The sequence below is a fragment of the Bos grunniens genome, chromosome 28, assembly GCF_055505025.1.
Source record: "Bos grunniens cultivar Pamir isolate PY7600 chromosome 28, Bosgru_T2T1.0, whole genome shotgun sequence".
NCBI classification, from domain to species: Eukaryota; Metazoa; Chordata; class Mammalia; order Artiodactyla; family Bovidae; genus Bos; species Bos grunniens.
In genome coordinates, this window is record NC_141192.1 from 6,963,926 (window position 1) to 6,977,953 (window position 14,028).

The 14,028-nt window shown below is 52.5% G+C and overlaps 1 protein-coding gene across 3 annotated transcripts; it reads right to left on the reverse strand.

Moving 5' to 3' along the window:
* Nucleotides 1-2,628: 2,628 nt before the first annotated feature.
* On the reverse strand, nucleotides 2,629-13,143 carry RGR (retinal G protein coupled receptor). 3 transcript variants are annotated; one of them, XM_086381198.1, is made up of 7 exons: nucleotides 12,988-13,143; nucleotides 11,173-11,279; nucleotides 10,033-10,154; nucleotides 8,394-8,547; nucleotides 6,673-6,790; nucleotides 3,758-3,871; nucleotides 2,629-3,279 (listed from the first exon to the last, which is right to left on the reverse strand). In XM_086381198.1, exons 1-7 carry the CDS (start codon nucleotides 13,141-13,143, stop codon nucleotides 3,148-3,150), a joined length of 903 nt encoding a protein of 300 aa, XP_086237324.1. In that variant the 3' UTR covers nucleotides 2,629-3,147. The 3 variants fall into 3 exon arrangements, with proteins under 3 accessions (XP_086237324.1, XP_086237322.1, XP_086237323.1); XM_086381196.1 differs by having other exon boundaries at nucleotides 11,173-11,329; nucleotides 12,988-13,124; XM_086381197.1 differs by lacking the exon at nucleotides 12,988-13,143 and having other exon boundaries at nucleotides 10,916-11,329.
* Between the last annotated feature and the right edge of the window lie 885 nt (nucleotides 13,144-14,028).

Sequence of the window (14,028 nt, forward strand, 5' to 3'; positions counted from 1 at the left end):
CAAGGAGAGATGTGGAATCATAACATTACTTGGAGGGGAAAGCAAGTAGACATCACGCTTCTATAACAAGAGCAGAAAAGAAAGCTTGTCTGGGATCTTGCAGAAATCTATGATTCACCGAAGCAGCCTCCTGAGACCTCCTGGCTCTTCAAGAGACATCTGCGCTGAAGGCCCAGGTTGAATTAATTGATCATTGAGTTAGCACTGCCACCCTGTGGCAGAAACTAGGTACTTCATCACCCTCATTTTTGAGGTAAGGACTTCTGCCCACACTGCTCTCCATCCTGACCCCCCCACCTTTTCTCTTCATTTAAGCTTATGACAGGACAGATATTAATGATATTTACTGAGATGTGAAAAACAATTCAGGAGACAGTGGGAGAGTGAGCTTGTATTTGAAAAAAACTGAACTAGAACTCTAACAGGGAAAACAGCAGAAATCCTTTCAATTTTGTGGCAAGGGGAAAGATGTAAATAAATCAGGCCAACTACCTGGCTGTCAAATTTATCCATGTGAAAAATGTGCAAAAGCCCTTTACTTTTAAGAGAAAATAGACATAGTTTAGGCCATAAGTAATTTGTTTCTTTTTCTTTCTTTTCTTTTTTTGCTAATTAATCAGGTACGAAGTCCTTCTCTCCCCAGGAACCTTGTTCCAATGGGGGATATTGGGGTGGAGGCCAGAGATTATATATTCCTTTACCTCAGAAACAACTTGCTACTGTATTTGCAACTTTAATTCAAGTCCACTTGTCAATAGGCAGAGTCATCTTTCCCAGCAAGAAGATGGGGCGAGATGAGGGCATGTTATTCCACTGTACTTATATTTATTTTTTTTAGAAATTTTAGTGCAGTATAGTTGCTTTGCAGTGTTGTGTTAGTTTCTAATACACAGCAAGGTGAATCGGCCATATGTGTACATATATTCCCTGTTTTTTTATTTCTTTCCCATTTAGATCACAGGAGAGCGCTGAGTAGAGGACCCTGTGCTAAACAGTGGGTTCTCACTGGTTATCTATTTCATGCCTAGTATCAATAGTGTCTATATGTCGATCCCAATCTCCCAATTTATATTTCTTTTAAAAAGAGCTTAAATAAACCCTGGAATCATGGATCTTTAGAATGGTCACTGTTAGGACACAAACTTTGTGGCTTTTAAGTTGGGCTTTATATAGTCCCAGGCGTGGCACCCAAAGGTGATGAGGCTCCCTAAACCCAGCCCATGAGTGAGATGCAGGGGTGTGGGTGGGCTTGGGGCTTCTGAGTTGATAGTTTCAGGGGGGGCTCTGGTCATTCCCCACCAGGTGCTGACAGTCCCTCGCATCTCTGGCCGACCCAGCTCAGCGTGGAGATGCCCCAAGCCCACCATCCCAGCTCTGGACAGTTACAACTTGGGGATATAGGGCTCAAGGTAACGCCTTCCTTGGCCATGCCCAGTCAACCTAACTTCCCCCCCTCCTCTCTGAGCACAGGCAGGGGTGTGATCTGCTTAGGGACATGGGCTACTCCTGCTGGAGTCTTCAGCCCCCCTTATCTTCCAGCCCTTCTCTCGTGGACTCTGGGGCACATCTCCCCTCTCTTCTCACTGTGGCCCCTCGTCCCTCCTTGGAGACTTTGTGCTTCTAAGACCCACAGGCTGGGGGGCAGTGTCAGCATCTCTGGGCCCCAGAACCCATTGCTTTGCTGCGTTTTCAGTGTGTGTACGAGCCTGGATCAAGCCCCAGGGTTTCCCCACCCTGGCCCCACTCCGGGGCCAAGGCAAGAACCCTGTGTGGGTGCTGGAGTGAGGCCAAGTGATATCTTGTCTTCACGGTGCCTGGAAACAGTGCTGCGCGAAGACTTGGTCCTGTCCTCACCCCACGAGGTTCTGCAAAATGACTGAACCAGCCTCTGTTTTGTGCAGACTTCTGGTCTCGTGTTTCTGTGGCCTGATTTTCTACATCTGCAAAGCCAAGAGGCAGACCCTGGTCTGCGGGGTTCTCAGATGCTCTTCTCATGCCCTTCCCCCACCCCCACCCCAGGGACTCGGCACCTCCTTCCCTCAGCTCCACGGGACTCGCTCTCAGACTTCCTGCCTAGGTGGTGCCTGAGGCAGCTGCCCCTCCATCGTCAGACCTTCTGCAGCGCCCTCAGCCGTCCTCCACCCATCTCCACTTCCCCCTAGAACCAGTCCTGGGTGCCATCGAGGCCCGTGCACCTCGATGCCTTGTCCCTAAGGGGCTGAGCCCATGGGAGGTGCAAAGGTGCACCCAGGAGTGGGGGCCCCAGCACGAGTGTCTCAGACTCAGATGCCACGGGCTCCGGAGGGAGCACACGAGCTGCAGCTGGCGGGCGAGCACATGCCCTGGGCGGAGGGCAGAGCCACTCTGTGCCCCAAACCGTCACCATGGAGCCTCCTCCAGGCTGGTGGGGCCTCACCTCCAGGTGCCTGAAGTTCTAAACAAATTGTCCTAATTTTTTTAATGTTGGCAACTAAGCAACGTGCAGCCAGCTGTCTTAACTGGAGGGTGGTGACGGCGACTCTTGATGAGCACTTCATATGTGCCTGGTAAGGTGCTGGGCCCTTCTGCATGGTCAAGTCACAATTCCTGTCGTCATGCCTCACAAATTGGAAACACACGCCCAAAAAGTGGAAGTCACCTGTACGAGATCACGATTTAATAAGAGGTGTTTGAACACTGGCAGCCTGGGCTGAGCTCCCACAACCAGACCTGGGGCTCTCACCCTTTCTATGTAGGTCTCTGAATCCTAAGAGCTGTACTAATGAGCAGCAGCTTCTATGTGTATATGAATATATGCTACCAAGTTCAAGCTTCACGACAGACCCAAAGTCCGTATTAACATCCTTACGTTAGGGGCCAGGAAGCTGAGTCAGAGAGTGTGACTTTTCCAAGGTCTCTCAGCCTCTATGTGGAGAGCTATGGCCAACACAGGTCCGTGTGGCTCCAGAGTCCGGGCTCATTCCATGTAGTCTGGTTTTTCTCTGAATCCCCTGTGTCCAGCCTTGGACCAGGCTCAAAGGGCCATCGGGGATGAAGGGTGAGTGTTTGGAGCTTGGCTCCTGAGGCTGCTGGACAGGATTCCCCAGGCAGGGGCTCAGTCCAGGAAGGCCAGGGTGGGCCTGGGTCTGGGAAGCCCCCCAGAGAGGCTCACTGCTCTCGGCTGTGCTCTCTCCTCTGTGGCGAGAGGCATTGCCAGATTCCCCTGTGCACCATTTCGCTGCCCAGGGCATAGTTCATGGCGTTGACTGTGGGTACTGCCTTGGCAATGAGAGCGGGCACCTGTTGTGATGGAGAAATCCAGGAAAGAAGTTTCAGAGCCGCTGCTCCTCTCCCTGGTCCCAGTGGGTGACCACCATCTCCCCCCCCAACCCAACGTTCCCCCCACCCCGCCCTGCCTCAGCTGCCAAGCATCTGCCCTTGGCTTGACTCCACAGCCGCTAAGCCTTCTCTGACTAGTGGCCGGATGGTGCGTGGAATCTTGCTCCTCCCCAGACACCACTCTCAGTCCCTGGACCCAGAGTGCGTGCATCACCATCTGGCTGGCTGTCCCTGTCATCTCACGTGAGGCCTGGGCAATGTCAAGCAGTGGTCCCACGTGACCAGGGGGACAAGCAAATACCCGGTGAGTTACGAGCGTTCAGAGGAAAAGAGGAAGAGCAAGCCTATCATGGAGGCTATAAAGCCAGAGAGAGAGAGATGGGGAGAACAGGGGTGCACAGATGGGGAGAGGGCACTGGAGTGCTGGAGGTGTCTGTACCATCTGCAGCTTGGGGGAGATGGAGGTTGCATCCGCGATGGTGGCATACAGATACAGGAGAGCGTAGGGGCCCCAGCCGAGCAGCAGCGTCCTGGCTGGCAGGACGGTGTTCACCTGCGGAGACATGGGTGAAGGAGGGTGGCATCACAGTTGGTGGGAATGTAAGCTGATACAGCCACTATGGAGAACAGGATGAAGATTTCTTTAAAAACTAGGGATAAAACCACCATGTGACCCACAATTCCACACCAGGGCACAAACCCCAAGGAAACTACAATTCTAAGAGACACATGTACCCCGGTGTTCACTGAAGCGCTATTTACAATTGCCAGGACACGGAAGCAACCTAGATGCTTAATGACAGATGAATGGATTAAGAAGTTGTGGTACATATATACAATGAAATATTACTCAGCCATAAAAAGGAGTGGATTTGAGTCAGTTCCAGTGAAGTAGATAAAGCCTGTTATGCAGAGTTAAGTAAGTCAGAAAAAGAAAAACAAATAACCTATATTAATGCATATATGTGGAGTCTAGAAAAATGGTACCAATGAATCTATGTGCAGGGCAGAAATAGACATGCAGACATAGGGAACAGCCTTGTGGGCGCAGCAGGGGAAGGAAAGGGTGGGAAGAGTGGAGAGAGTAGCATTGAAACATACACACTGCCATATGTACAACATAACTTGTGGGGGCGGGGGTTGCTATATAACACAGGGAGCTCAATCTGGAGCTCTGGGACAACTTAGAGGGGTGTGATGGGGTAGGGTGTGGGAGGGAGGTTCAAGAGGTGGGGACATGTGTATACTTATGGCTGATTCACGTTGTATGGCAGAAACCACACAACACTGTAAAGCAATTATTCTTTTTTTTTTTTTTTTTTTAAAGGAGGGCGGCATTGGCAGCCCTATGAGGTCCCAGGACCAGCTTGGCAGGGCTGTGGGAAGGTGCTGAGCCTGTGGAGGAAACTGGGACCGGCTGAATCTCTCTTCTGTTTAAGATGCTTGACCCTAGGCCTCTCATGCAAGCTTGATCTCAGTGACCTTGTCCAAAAAGTGGCCTGATAATGCCTGACTTGCCTGGAGGCAGCGACTGGAGTAGAGGATTCGCTTCCTTCTCCGTCTGTTCTCTAAGAAACCCGGGGCTGCGTGAGTGTAGCTGTGTGTATAAAGGTCCCCAGGCTGAGCTGCCCTCACAACTCTGTCCCAGAACTACCTTGCAACCAGCTCCTGCATTCACTGGTGGCTCAACCTGTCCTGGGGTCAAAGCGGCCGCTTTCCACCCTGTGAGAGACTCAACCAACCAGGCAGCGGGCGACGTGGTACCACAAGTGGCCACAGGAGGGCGCACGATTTCCGTACTATTTTCAGAATGGAATTTGCAAAATTACGATTCGCCACATACACTCAGCGGAGAAGGCAATGGCACCCCACTCCAGTACTCTTGCCTGGAAAATCCCATGGATGGAGGAGCCTGGTAGGCTGTAATCCATGGGGTCGCTCGCTGAGAGTCGGACACGACTGAGCGACTTCCCTTTGACTTTTCACTTTCATGCATTGGAGAAGGAAATGGCAACCCACTCCAGTGTTCTTGCCTGGAGAATCCCAGGGACGGGGGAGCCTGGTGGGCTGCCGTCTATGGGGTCACACAGAGTTGGACACGACTGAAACGACTTAGCAGCAGCACATACACTCAGGTTAAAATTATGACGCTAAAAATCAGTGCCTATTCTCTAACCGACCATGTCGCCCTTTAACAAAGAAGGTAACTTAAGCTCGCATCTGAGGTCCCTGGGACAGTGCGTGGCGACCCCTGCTGATGCTAGTGAGACGGATGGTTTAAAGTCAACTGGGAAAAATGAGAAAATCCGTGTGGCCGCCTTGTCTGCTGGCCCATTGAACCTCCAATGAACGTGGCGGCTTTGAGCACCCAGGCAGGGGTAGGAGCGGGCGCCTCCTGGAGGCAGGCAACTGTGGAGGCGGTGATGAACAGGAAAACACCCGGACAGCCTTCGCCCTCCTTCTGTGACCAGGAAACCCTGGGTCCACAGCTACAATTAACTGGTACAGCGTTTTTCCAATTCACAAGGGGAAAAAATGTGGCAGATGAAGTGTTTCAACAAAGAGGGTGCTTCTTTCATGCACTAGGATTGCCCACTTGAGTGATAGAGCCCCAGACCTGGGTTTGATCCAGTGCTGCTGCTACCAATGGCGCCACTTTTGACCAGTTGCTTAGCTAATAACCCCTTTCAGTCTCAATTTTCTAATCTGTGACATAGGGACAATAAAGCCTTCCTTCCTCAGAGCGTGGGTGCAAAATTGAAATGATATAATGCACATAAAGTTGCATTAGTACCTGAGCTTTTTTAGCTTGTTTTCGTTTTTTGTATCTTTAGAGCTATGACTCATCTGCTAGAGACTGTTCAGGTAATAAAAAAAAAAAAAATCCGGTAAGAGGATATTAATGCAGAAATTGAGCACTGGCCAGGAGGGCTTATTTTGAATCATTGTTTCTCTTGGACAAATGTGCGTGCAGGTGTGATTTTACTCTGTGGTAACAGTCTGTGCCTGCGGTTAGATGAAACATCCTGAAGCCATTTAAAATGCACGGGATTTTGTGCCAATCTTCGTATCCTCGGGAAGAAGCAAGGGTAACAGCAAGGGTGATGTCCTCCAGGCCACCCTGCCTCTCAGTATTATGGGGTCTGGGTAAACCTGGGCAGCTCTGCTTCTTCCTCCCAGGTCTTGGCGATCTCCAGCAACGGGAGGGGAGGGTGTGTTTCTGCCCTCACACCCCATGCTCTGCATACAAAGCTAGATTTCTCTCCTGATCATTGAAAACACAGAGAACCCCTGATTGCAATCGCATTCTTCATGTTCCCTGGTGTTTCTCCTCCTCTCGGAGCTGATCCTTACCGGGGGACGGCTGGTCTTCCCGAGTTTCTGCTCCATGAGCCGATAGGACACGACTGTGATGAAGAGGGGCAGGAGGAAGTTGAAAAAGGCCATGGTGAAAAGGAAGCTGGTGAAGTTTCTGCAGGCAGAGGGGATGGAGAAGTCAAGAATTGCCTCTCAGAGATGATCAGTTGCCCAAGAAGGCCCATCAGACTCGGGCTAGACAGTCAGATGCAGGGAACTCCTCCCATCAGGTGAGTATTCAGACTATGGGTGCTCCCGGGTCCCAGCTGAACTCTCCTGGGAACCAGGAGCTATGAGGTCCTCCTAGAACCTGCCTTTAGGCCAAGGAGCTGGGACAAAGAATAGTCCGGCTTCGATTTGCTGCTGGGCAGTTCAGGGAAGCTCAGCCCTTCTCTCTGTATGTGCCCCAAACACGGAAAACGGGGCCATTTGTTTGGGAAATGTGTTTAGCAAATGGAGATGTCAGTTGACCAGGAGGAAAGATCATTCACAGGAAAGTCCTGTGGATGAGACTGGACACTGTATCAGTGGAGAAATCACTGAAGGGACCAGAGAAGAACCAGGGGTCCCAGGGAGTGGTCATGGGGAGGCACAGGGCTGACCAGGAGCAGGTGGGAGTCACAGGGAGGCAGACTGATATTCTGTGCAGCAGAGACCACATCTGGCTGCTGTCCACTAAGGAGGGGTGGGAGGGAGGGAGGGTTGCCAGAGGAGCTGGACACCAGCGGGGGAGATACCTGCAGGGAACTCCCTGGAGGACATTAGACCAGCCCCTGCGTTCTCCAGTGGGTTTGACCTGAGAAGCCTGTCATCAAGGCAGATGCATTAGGAATAAACATGAGTAGGAACTTCCCTGGCAGTTCACTGCGTAAGAAGCCACCTTGCAATGCAGGGGATGTGGGTTCAATTCCTGATCCAGGCACTAAGATCGCACATGCCATGGGGCAACTAAGCCTGTGTGCCACAATGAAAGATCCTGTTGCAACTAAAACACTACACAGCCAAATAAATAAATAAGTGAACATGAATAAACATGTCAAGCAGATGAATGCAGTGTGCCTGCCTCTAGCAGAAGCAAGGTCGGGGCTGGAGCCATGTGGTCCCTCCCCGAGGCAGCCCCTAGAGGGAGCCCTGGACTCCCCAGAGCCCAGTGGGCCTGGCGGTACTGGAGGAGTGCTTCCTGATGGGGGCGCCACCACGCATTTACTGCTGTCTCTCCAGGGCCTGGCCCACAGCAAATGCTCAGAGAATCCAGAGAACTGTTCTCAGTGCCAAAGAGGTCCCTCCCAATGCAAAGATCTTAACATTCTTTGACACTATAGAACCAAGGACGTGGCTCCCTGTAGGAGTCAATAAATCAGAGTTGGGATCTGACTGTGCTGAAGGTGGCAAAGGGGTCATGGGGCTCAGTGACTGTTATAACCAACACAGGAGATCAGCATTGTTATAACCAATGCAGCTCCCTGGACAGGACCTCTTCTGGGGCCCACCTCTGCACCCCAACTTGCGTAACATTCCCATCCCTTGGCCAGTCTTCAGAATGGGCTTTCCTTAGTCCCGCTGTCAACTTGTACATGGGGATCATGGCTAAGGAGCTGAGACTGTCTGGCAGATGTTGGCACATCCCCATTTGGGTTTTCAGCTGACACTTTTGTCCTACAGGCTCAAAGCCCAGATTCCCATGGAAAGAAGCCTCGAAGCTGCTGCCCACACCTCACCTGTCCCCCCTGGAATAGTCCAGAGTGCAGCAGGTCCCCAGCGGCTCATAGTCATAGTGGCCCCAGCCCAGGAGGGGCAGTGCTGCCCAGAAGGCAGAAGACAGCCATACGAAGAACACCAGGGAGACGGCCGTGTTCCAATCCAGTCGGCTGCCTGCGTGGGACACAGGAGGAGGATGGTGGAGGGGAGGCGGTAGCTTGGCAGAGTGAAAACACAATGGGCTTGGTGGTCATGCGGAATGTCCTTAAATGCTGGTGCTGATGCTTAACAGAGCAGTGCCTCAGGCAAGTTAAGTTTCTCTGAGGCTCAGTTTTCTTCTTCATAAACTGGGAATGATAATCCTTGCCTCTGACAATTGTTATGAAGAATAAAAGAGACAATGGATGTGGAAGTCTCCTAGAGACACTCTGTACCATCTTCTTTAGAGAAGAGAGGGAAAGAGGGAGAGAAAGAGGGAGATGGCAGAGAGACAGGTGTGCGTGCAGGTGTGAGTGATGGTCTGCGGGAAGTGTGGGGACAGGGCTGGGCTAGAAGCAGTGCAAGAGGAGCTCCAAGGTCAGGGGAGGCAGGTAGGAGTCAGCATTAGCGGAGAACAAAGGCGCTTGTGTTTTTGGCCCTGGAGAGAAGCATGTGACACTGTGGAGGGCAGTGAGCCGAGTGTCCACGGGGCAGATCTGCAGTTCCAAAGGACTGATGCTCATGGCTCAAGGCCATGTTAGCTGTGAACCTGAGTAACCTCTGTGCCGGGGAATTAGGACTCAGAGCCCAGGGGACAAATGGGAGGCTCCCTCTGAGGCATCCAGGCCACCACAATCCCAGCTTGGTTCCTGTAGCCCTGTGACTCAGGGCAAGCTACTTGACTTCTCTGAACCTGTGTTTCCCAGTCTGCAAGCTGGGGGTTTGAGTGAGGGGTGACTGAGCCACAGCCCCCAAAGAATGCTTGTTTCTGCCATGGTGAGTGAGATTCTACATGGTCTATGGGTGAATGTGTTTCTTACCTTTATGTGTATTAAAATTATGACATTAACTTTGTGATTTCACAGATACTTTTTAGAATGAGACTAAAGCAGTTGTTTAAATTTTAAAAAATGAGTCACTTAAGAAAAACATCAGGTAAATAACAGAGCAGGTGGTACACTTATATGTCTAATCATGAAGAGGGAATTTGACAATACAGCTTGGGAAGTCTTCAACTAGACTCCTTTTCATGAAGCCTTTGCATGGCAGAGGTTCCATGGAAGTATGAGGTGCAAAGGCATGCGCCCAGTCTGTCTCACACACACCACCTCTCTGCTGCCTCCCAACAGTGCCTGTCTTCAAGCGCAATTTCTGTATCCAGAATCCCATTTGAGTTTCCAAATAAAAGTGTGACGTTGGTTACAAAACTCATCCGTGCAGAGGAGGAGACCAAGGTTCACAGAGGACCCCTGACTTGCCTGAGGCCACAGTGAGGGGCACAGGGAACCTTCCAGCAGGTGCCTCAACATCTCTCCTGCGCTCTCCCGCCCTCCTCCCTTTCTTGGGGGCCCACACCCCACACTCAGGCACATTTACACCCACCCGCACTTCCCTGAACTGGGAAATGCAGAGCAGACCTTCGCTCTGCCCACCCTCAGTACGGGGAGCCCAGAGACCTACGGGTGCAGAAGTGGTGATAGCGCCCCCAGGCGACGGCTGCGCTGCTGCAGATGCTGGCCAGTGCCGTGACAAAGCCCTGGAAGCCGTGAGCCTGGCAGCCTTCCGAGCCGTAGGGCCAGCGCCTGTGGGAGACATGGGGTGCCCGTGACCCCTCCCCCTCGCCCCGTCCCCCTCCCTCACCTGCTTGTCAGCAGCTTGGAGGGCACCTTCGGCTCCTTAGAAAAGGGCGTTAGTATCTGTTTTGCTATGAGGAAACTGAGGCCTTAGGGATCGAGCCGCTGGGGTGAAGGGGCACCTTGGTTGGATCAAAGAGTCTCCCTGGTAATCAGGTGCCTATGTCACAGGAAATGGAGCAGCATGATGCGCCGAGAGTTCGCGCCTGAGGCTCAGAGAGGAAAGGTACGGAGCCAGTGTCACAAAGCACAGGAAGGCAAAGTCAGAGGGTAGACCCCAGGCCTCCCAGCTTCCGGCCCCACAGGTCAGGCAGGGCGGAAGCTTCAGTTGCCCGTCCCCCACCCTGGGAAGGAGCAGAGGACAACAGGGCAAGGAATCCTCACTGATTGAGACCCTACAGTCAGCCCTGAGCCTTCGTACACAGAGGCAGGGCGAGGGCGGGGGGGCTCTAGCTTCCACAGGAATGATCCATCTGCTTAAGAAAACAATCCTATAAACACCTTCTTAGACCGCATTGGAAGACCCCGGTCACGTAAGGTCTTACACACTTGTCAAAAGCCTGTTTGCTTTCACAAATACTTATCTAAGGCTTCCTAGGCGCCAAGCATTGTTTTAAATTATTTACAAATAATATTTCCAACAACCGTATGAGTTGGGTAATAATACATAATTTACAGAGAAATAGAAATAACGAAGTCAGGATTCCAACCTAGGCAGCCTGGTTGCAGGGCCCAGGCTCTTAGTCCCCACAGTCAGCCAGCTCTGATGGTCAGGTCCAAGGAACGCCTGTATTCCAGAAATCAGCTGTGGTTCAGCAGGCATGGTCTGGAATTCCGATTTACTCTGGTTTGGTCTGCCTGCCCTCTCCCCTATAGCTTTCTACAGGTAGGAAGCATGTCTCTGGCCTGCTTCCCAGTGCCCTGAGGTCAGGCCCCAGAGCCCAGGGACTAGGGTGGGGGCAGGTACCGGAGGAGGCTGGACGTGGCTGCAACGAGGGCGTTCAGGCTGATTCCACTGTCGGCCAGCGCCAAGCTCAACACCAGCAGGTGGCTGGGGGTCCGCAGCTCTGGGGTCTTGCAGAAAGAGAGGATGGTCAGGATGTTTAGGCTGAGGCCAGAAAGAGCTGAAAAGAAGGGGAGAGCTGGCACCGGAGCTGCGAGGCCCTCCTGGGGTCAGAATGAGGGCCCACGGAATGGATAGGCCCTCTACAACCCCCCACCCCCTCACACTTAGCAGCCATCTCCCTGCAGCTCATCAAGTGCCTATGAGGCAGGCTGGCCCTCAGATACTGAAAGCCATGAAATGCACACCCTGCCCTCTACCAATGCACAGTCTGATAGAGAGATAGACGAGGAAGAAAATCAGTCAAGTGCAGCACCGTCTGTGCCAGCGCGATCCCCGTTATGGACAGCCACTGCGCACCTATCACGCGCCCGGCTGAGCACTTTACACGGATCCTCCCACTCAGTCTTCACCTGGACACCGTCCTCCCGACTTGCCACGGAGACGCCAAGGCTCAGAGGTGTTGGCCTAAGTACACCGCTAGTAAGGGGCAGGGCTGGGACTTGAACTCAGCTTTTTCAAATTTCACAATGCCCTTTCCAAGGGCTCTGGAACAATGTTAGGGAGAAGCTCAGAAAGGAGGGGGCGATAGAACTGGGAGCTTCCGGGACGCCAGGCAGGGGCGCCCAGTGGCAGATGGACCCAGCCGTGAGTTTCAGCTTTGTCACTCATTGACGGCCCCTTTAGGCTCCTGAACCTCAGCTTCTCCCACATGAAGTGAGAGATTGGGGAGGATCCTGCCTTCAAACCGTGAGCATTCACAGGGAGGACAGGGTGTGGAAGAGCATTCTAGAAAGAGGGACCAGCACGTGCAAAAACATAAAGCTGTAAACTTTCAAGGCACGTTTGAGGACCTAGAGGGATGCTAGACTGCAGGGTTCCCAGAGGAGAGGAAAGGGGGTTGAGGCCGCCACCCATGGGGTCCAGGGTCTCAGGGCCAGCCTGGTGGCGGCTGCTCCCTCTCCACTGTCAATTCTCAAATGTGTTGATTTTGTCTCTGAACCTGCTTTGAACAAAGGCTACATCCCCCACTGCCCTAGACTTGGGCTCACCCAACTCTAGGATCTACTGGTCCAGCCCTGGCCTCAGTGAGCATCTTAGGGATTTTGGGTTGCAGCTCGCATCTCATGGACCCAGGTTGCCCTTAGGGCAGAAGTGCTTAGGGCTGAGGGCAAGAAGATGGTGAAAGCAATGTGGGGCTGCAAGGGAGTGAATGAACTTGAATATTGGGTTTGTCTAGGTGGGCACTTTATACCTTGATCACATCTAGCCTTCACCACCACCCATTTGGAATGTCAGGGAGCTGAGGGTCAGACAGCTTAGGTGTCTTGGTTTCAGTGACTCAGTCAGCAAGTGTCAGAGCTGACTGTCTTCACAGCCTACCAGGGGCCTGATCTTATATGAGATTCTAAGCAGGATTTCCAGGGAGTGGATTCAACTTTCTCCTGACAGCAGGGACATGAAAAGGCCTGGTTCTTGGTCATGCCCTGGGCAGACATCCCCTTCTCAAAATTCCTCCCTCCCTGTCCCACGCCCAGCTTCTCTCTCTTGGCTCCCAGGCTGCAAGCTGCAGCCCTCAGGTACAGCCATCAGAAGACCCTATGGGTTTAAGCACAGAGGAGTATGGTTTGGGAACGTCTCCTTGCCAGCTTTGCAGCTGTGACCTGCATTCTGGGGGCCTGCTGAGTTCCGCTCCACCCCAGATCCTGCCTGGCTCACCTTCCACCAGCAGCACCGTCCCCACGGCCAGCACCTCCAGCTCCCCGAAGCCAGTGGGCAGGGTCCCAGACTCTGCCATTCTCTCTGCCTTTCTCCCAGCTGACCCAGCTCTTCTCTGGCTGCCTCAACCCAGGCTCCTCCATTATAAAGGGCCATTCCACGTGCTGGCACATGCAGGGTATTATGCTAGACATTGGGTTCTTTTTTTGCTGCCCCCTCGCCCTCCAAATCATCTTCTTGGCCCAGACAGAAGGAACCCATTCATCAGTTAGACAGTGTAGCCTTTGTGAAGCCAGCACGGAGTCTGGCCTCATTCATTTCAGCTCCATCGGATTAAGGACCCAGAATCCAAATGGTGTATAGCCGAAAGCTGAATTAGAAAAGAGTTGCATAACGAGGGCCAGGATGAGGAGCAGAAGGGGGGATCTGAGCTGCAGCCAAGCCTGAGAACGGGTCAGGAGCCAGGCTCTTCCGTGTTCTGAGGTGCTGACAAGCTGAGCACCCGTGTGCATGTGTGTACACGTGTATGTGTATCCACCGGAGCTCATATGTATGCTCATATGCCCTGGGGGAAGAAAGATGGTTGGAAGTCATTTGCTGTCATGGAAAGAGCTCCAACTGGGACTAGAGACTGCTTCTGGTGCCTGTGTCCCTGGGGCGGACCCTCTGGGGTCATCTCAGTCGTCTCTTTTGCACAGTAAGCGTCTCCCACCACCCTCCCCACTCCTCTCCACCCACCCCGGCCTGTGTAAGTCCTGGTCGGAAGAATACATCATGGATATAGCCTTTGGGGCTTCGTTTCCTGCATCCCATTAACCTATGTGTCCACTGACCTATGCAAGCATAAACATCTCCCAAGGCACTGGCTTGAGACAGAAAGTGGCCCACGACCCACTAAGAACTTTGCCTTCTATAAATGAGGTCCTGGTATAAGGTACACACTGGCTTATAGTGACATTTACATTAAGAAACACTAACTCTGGGGGGTCCCTGGTGGCCCAGAGGTTAGGATTCTGAGCTTTGGCTGCTAAGGCCTGGGTT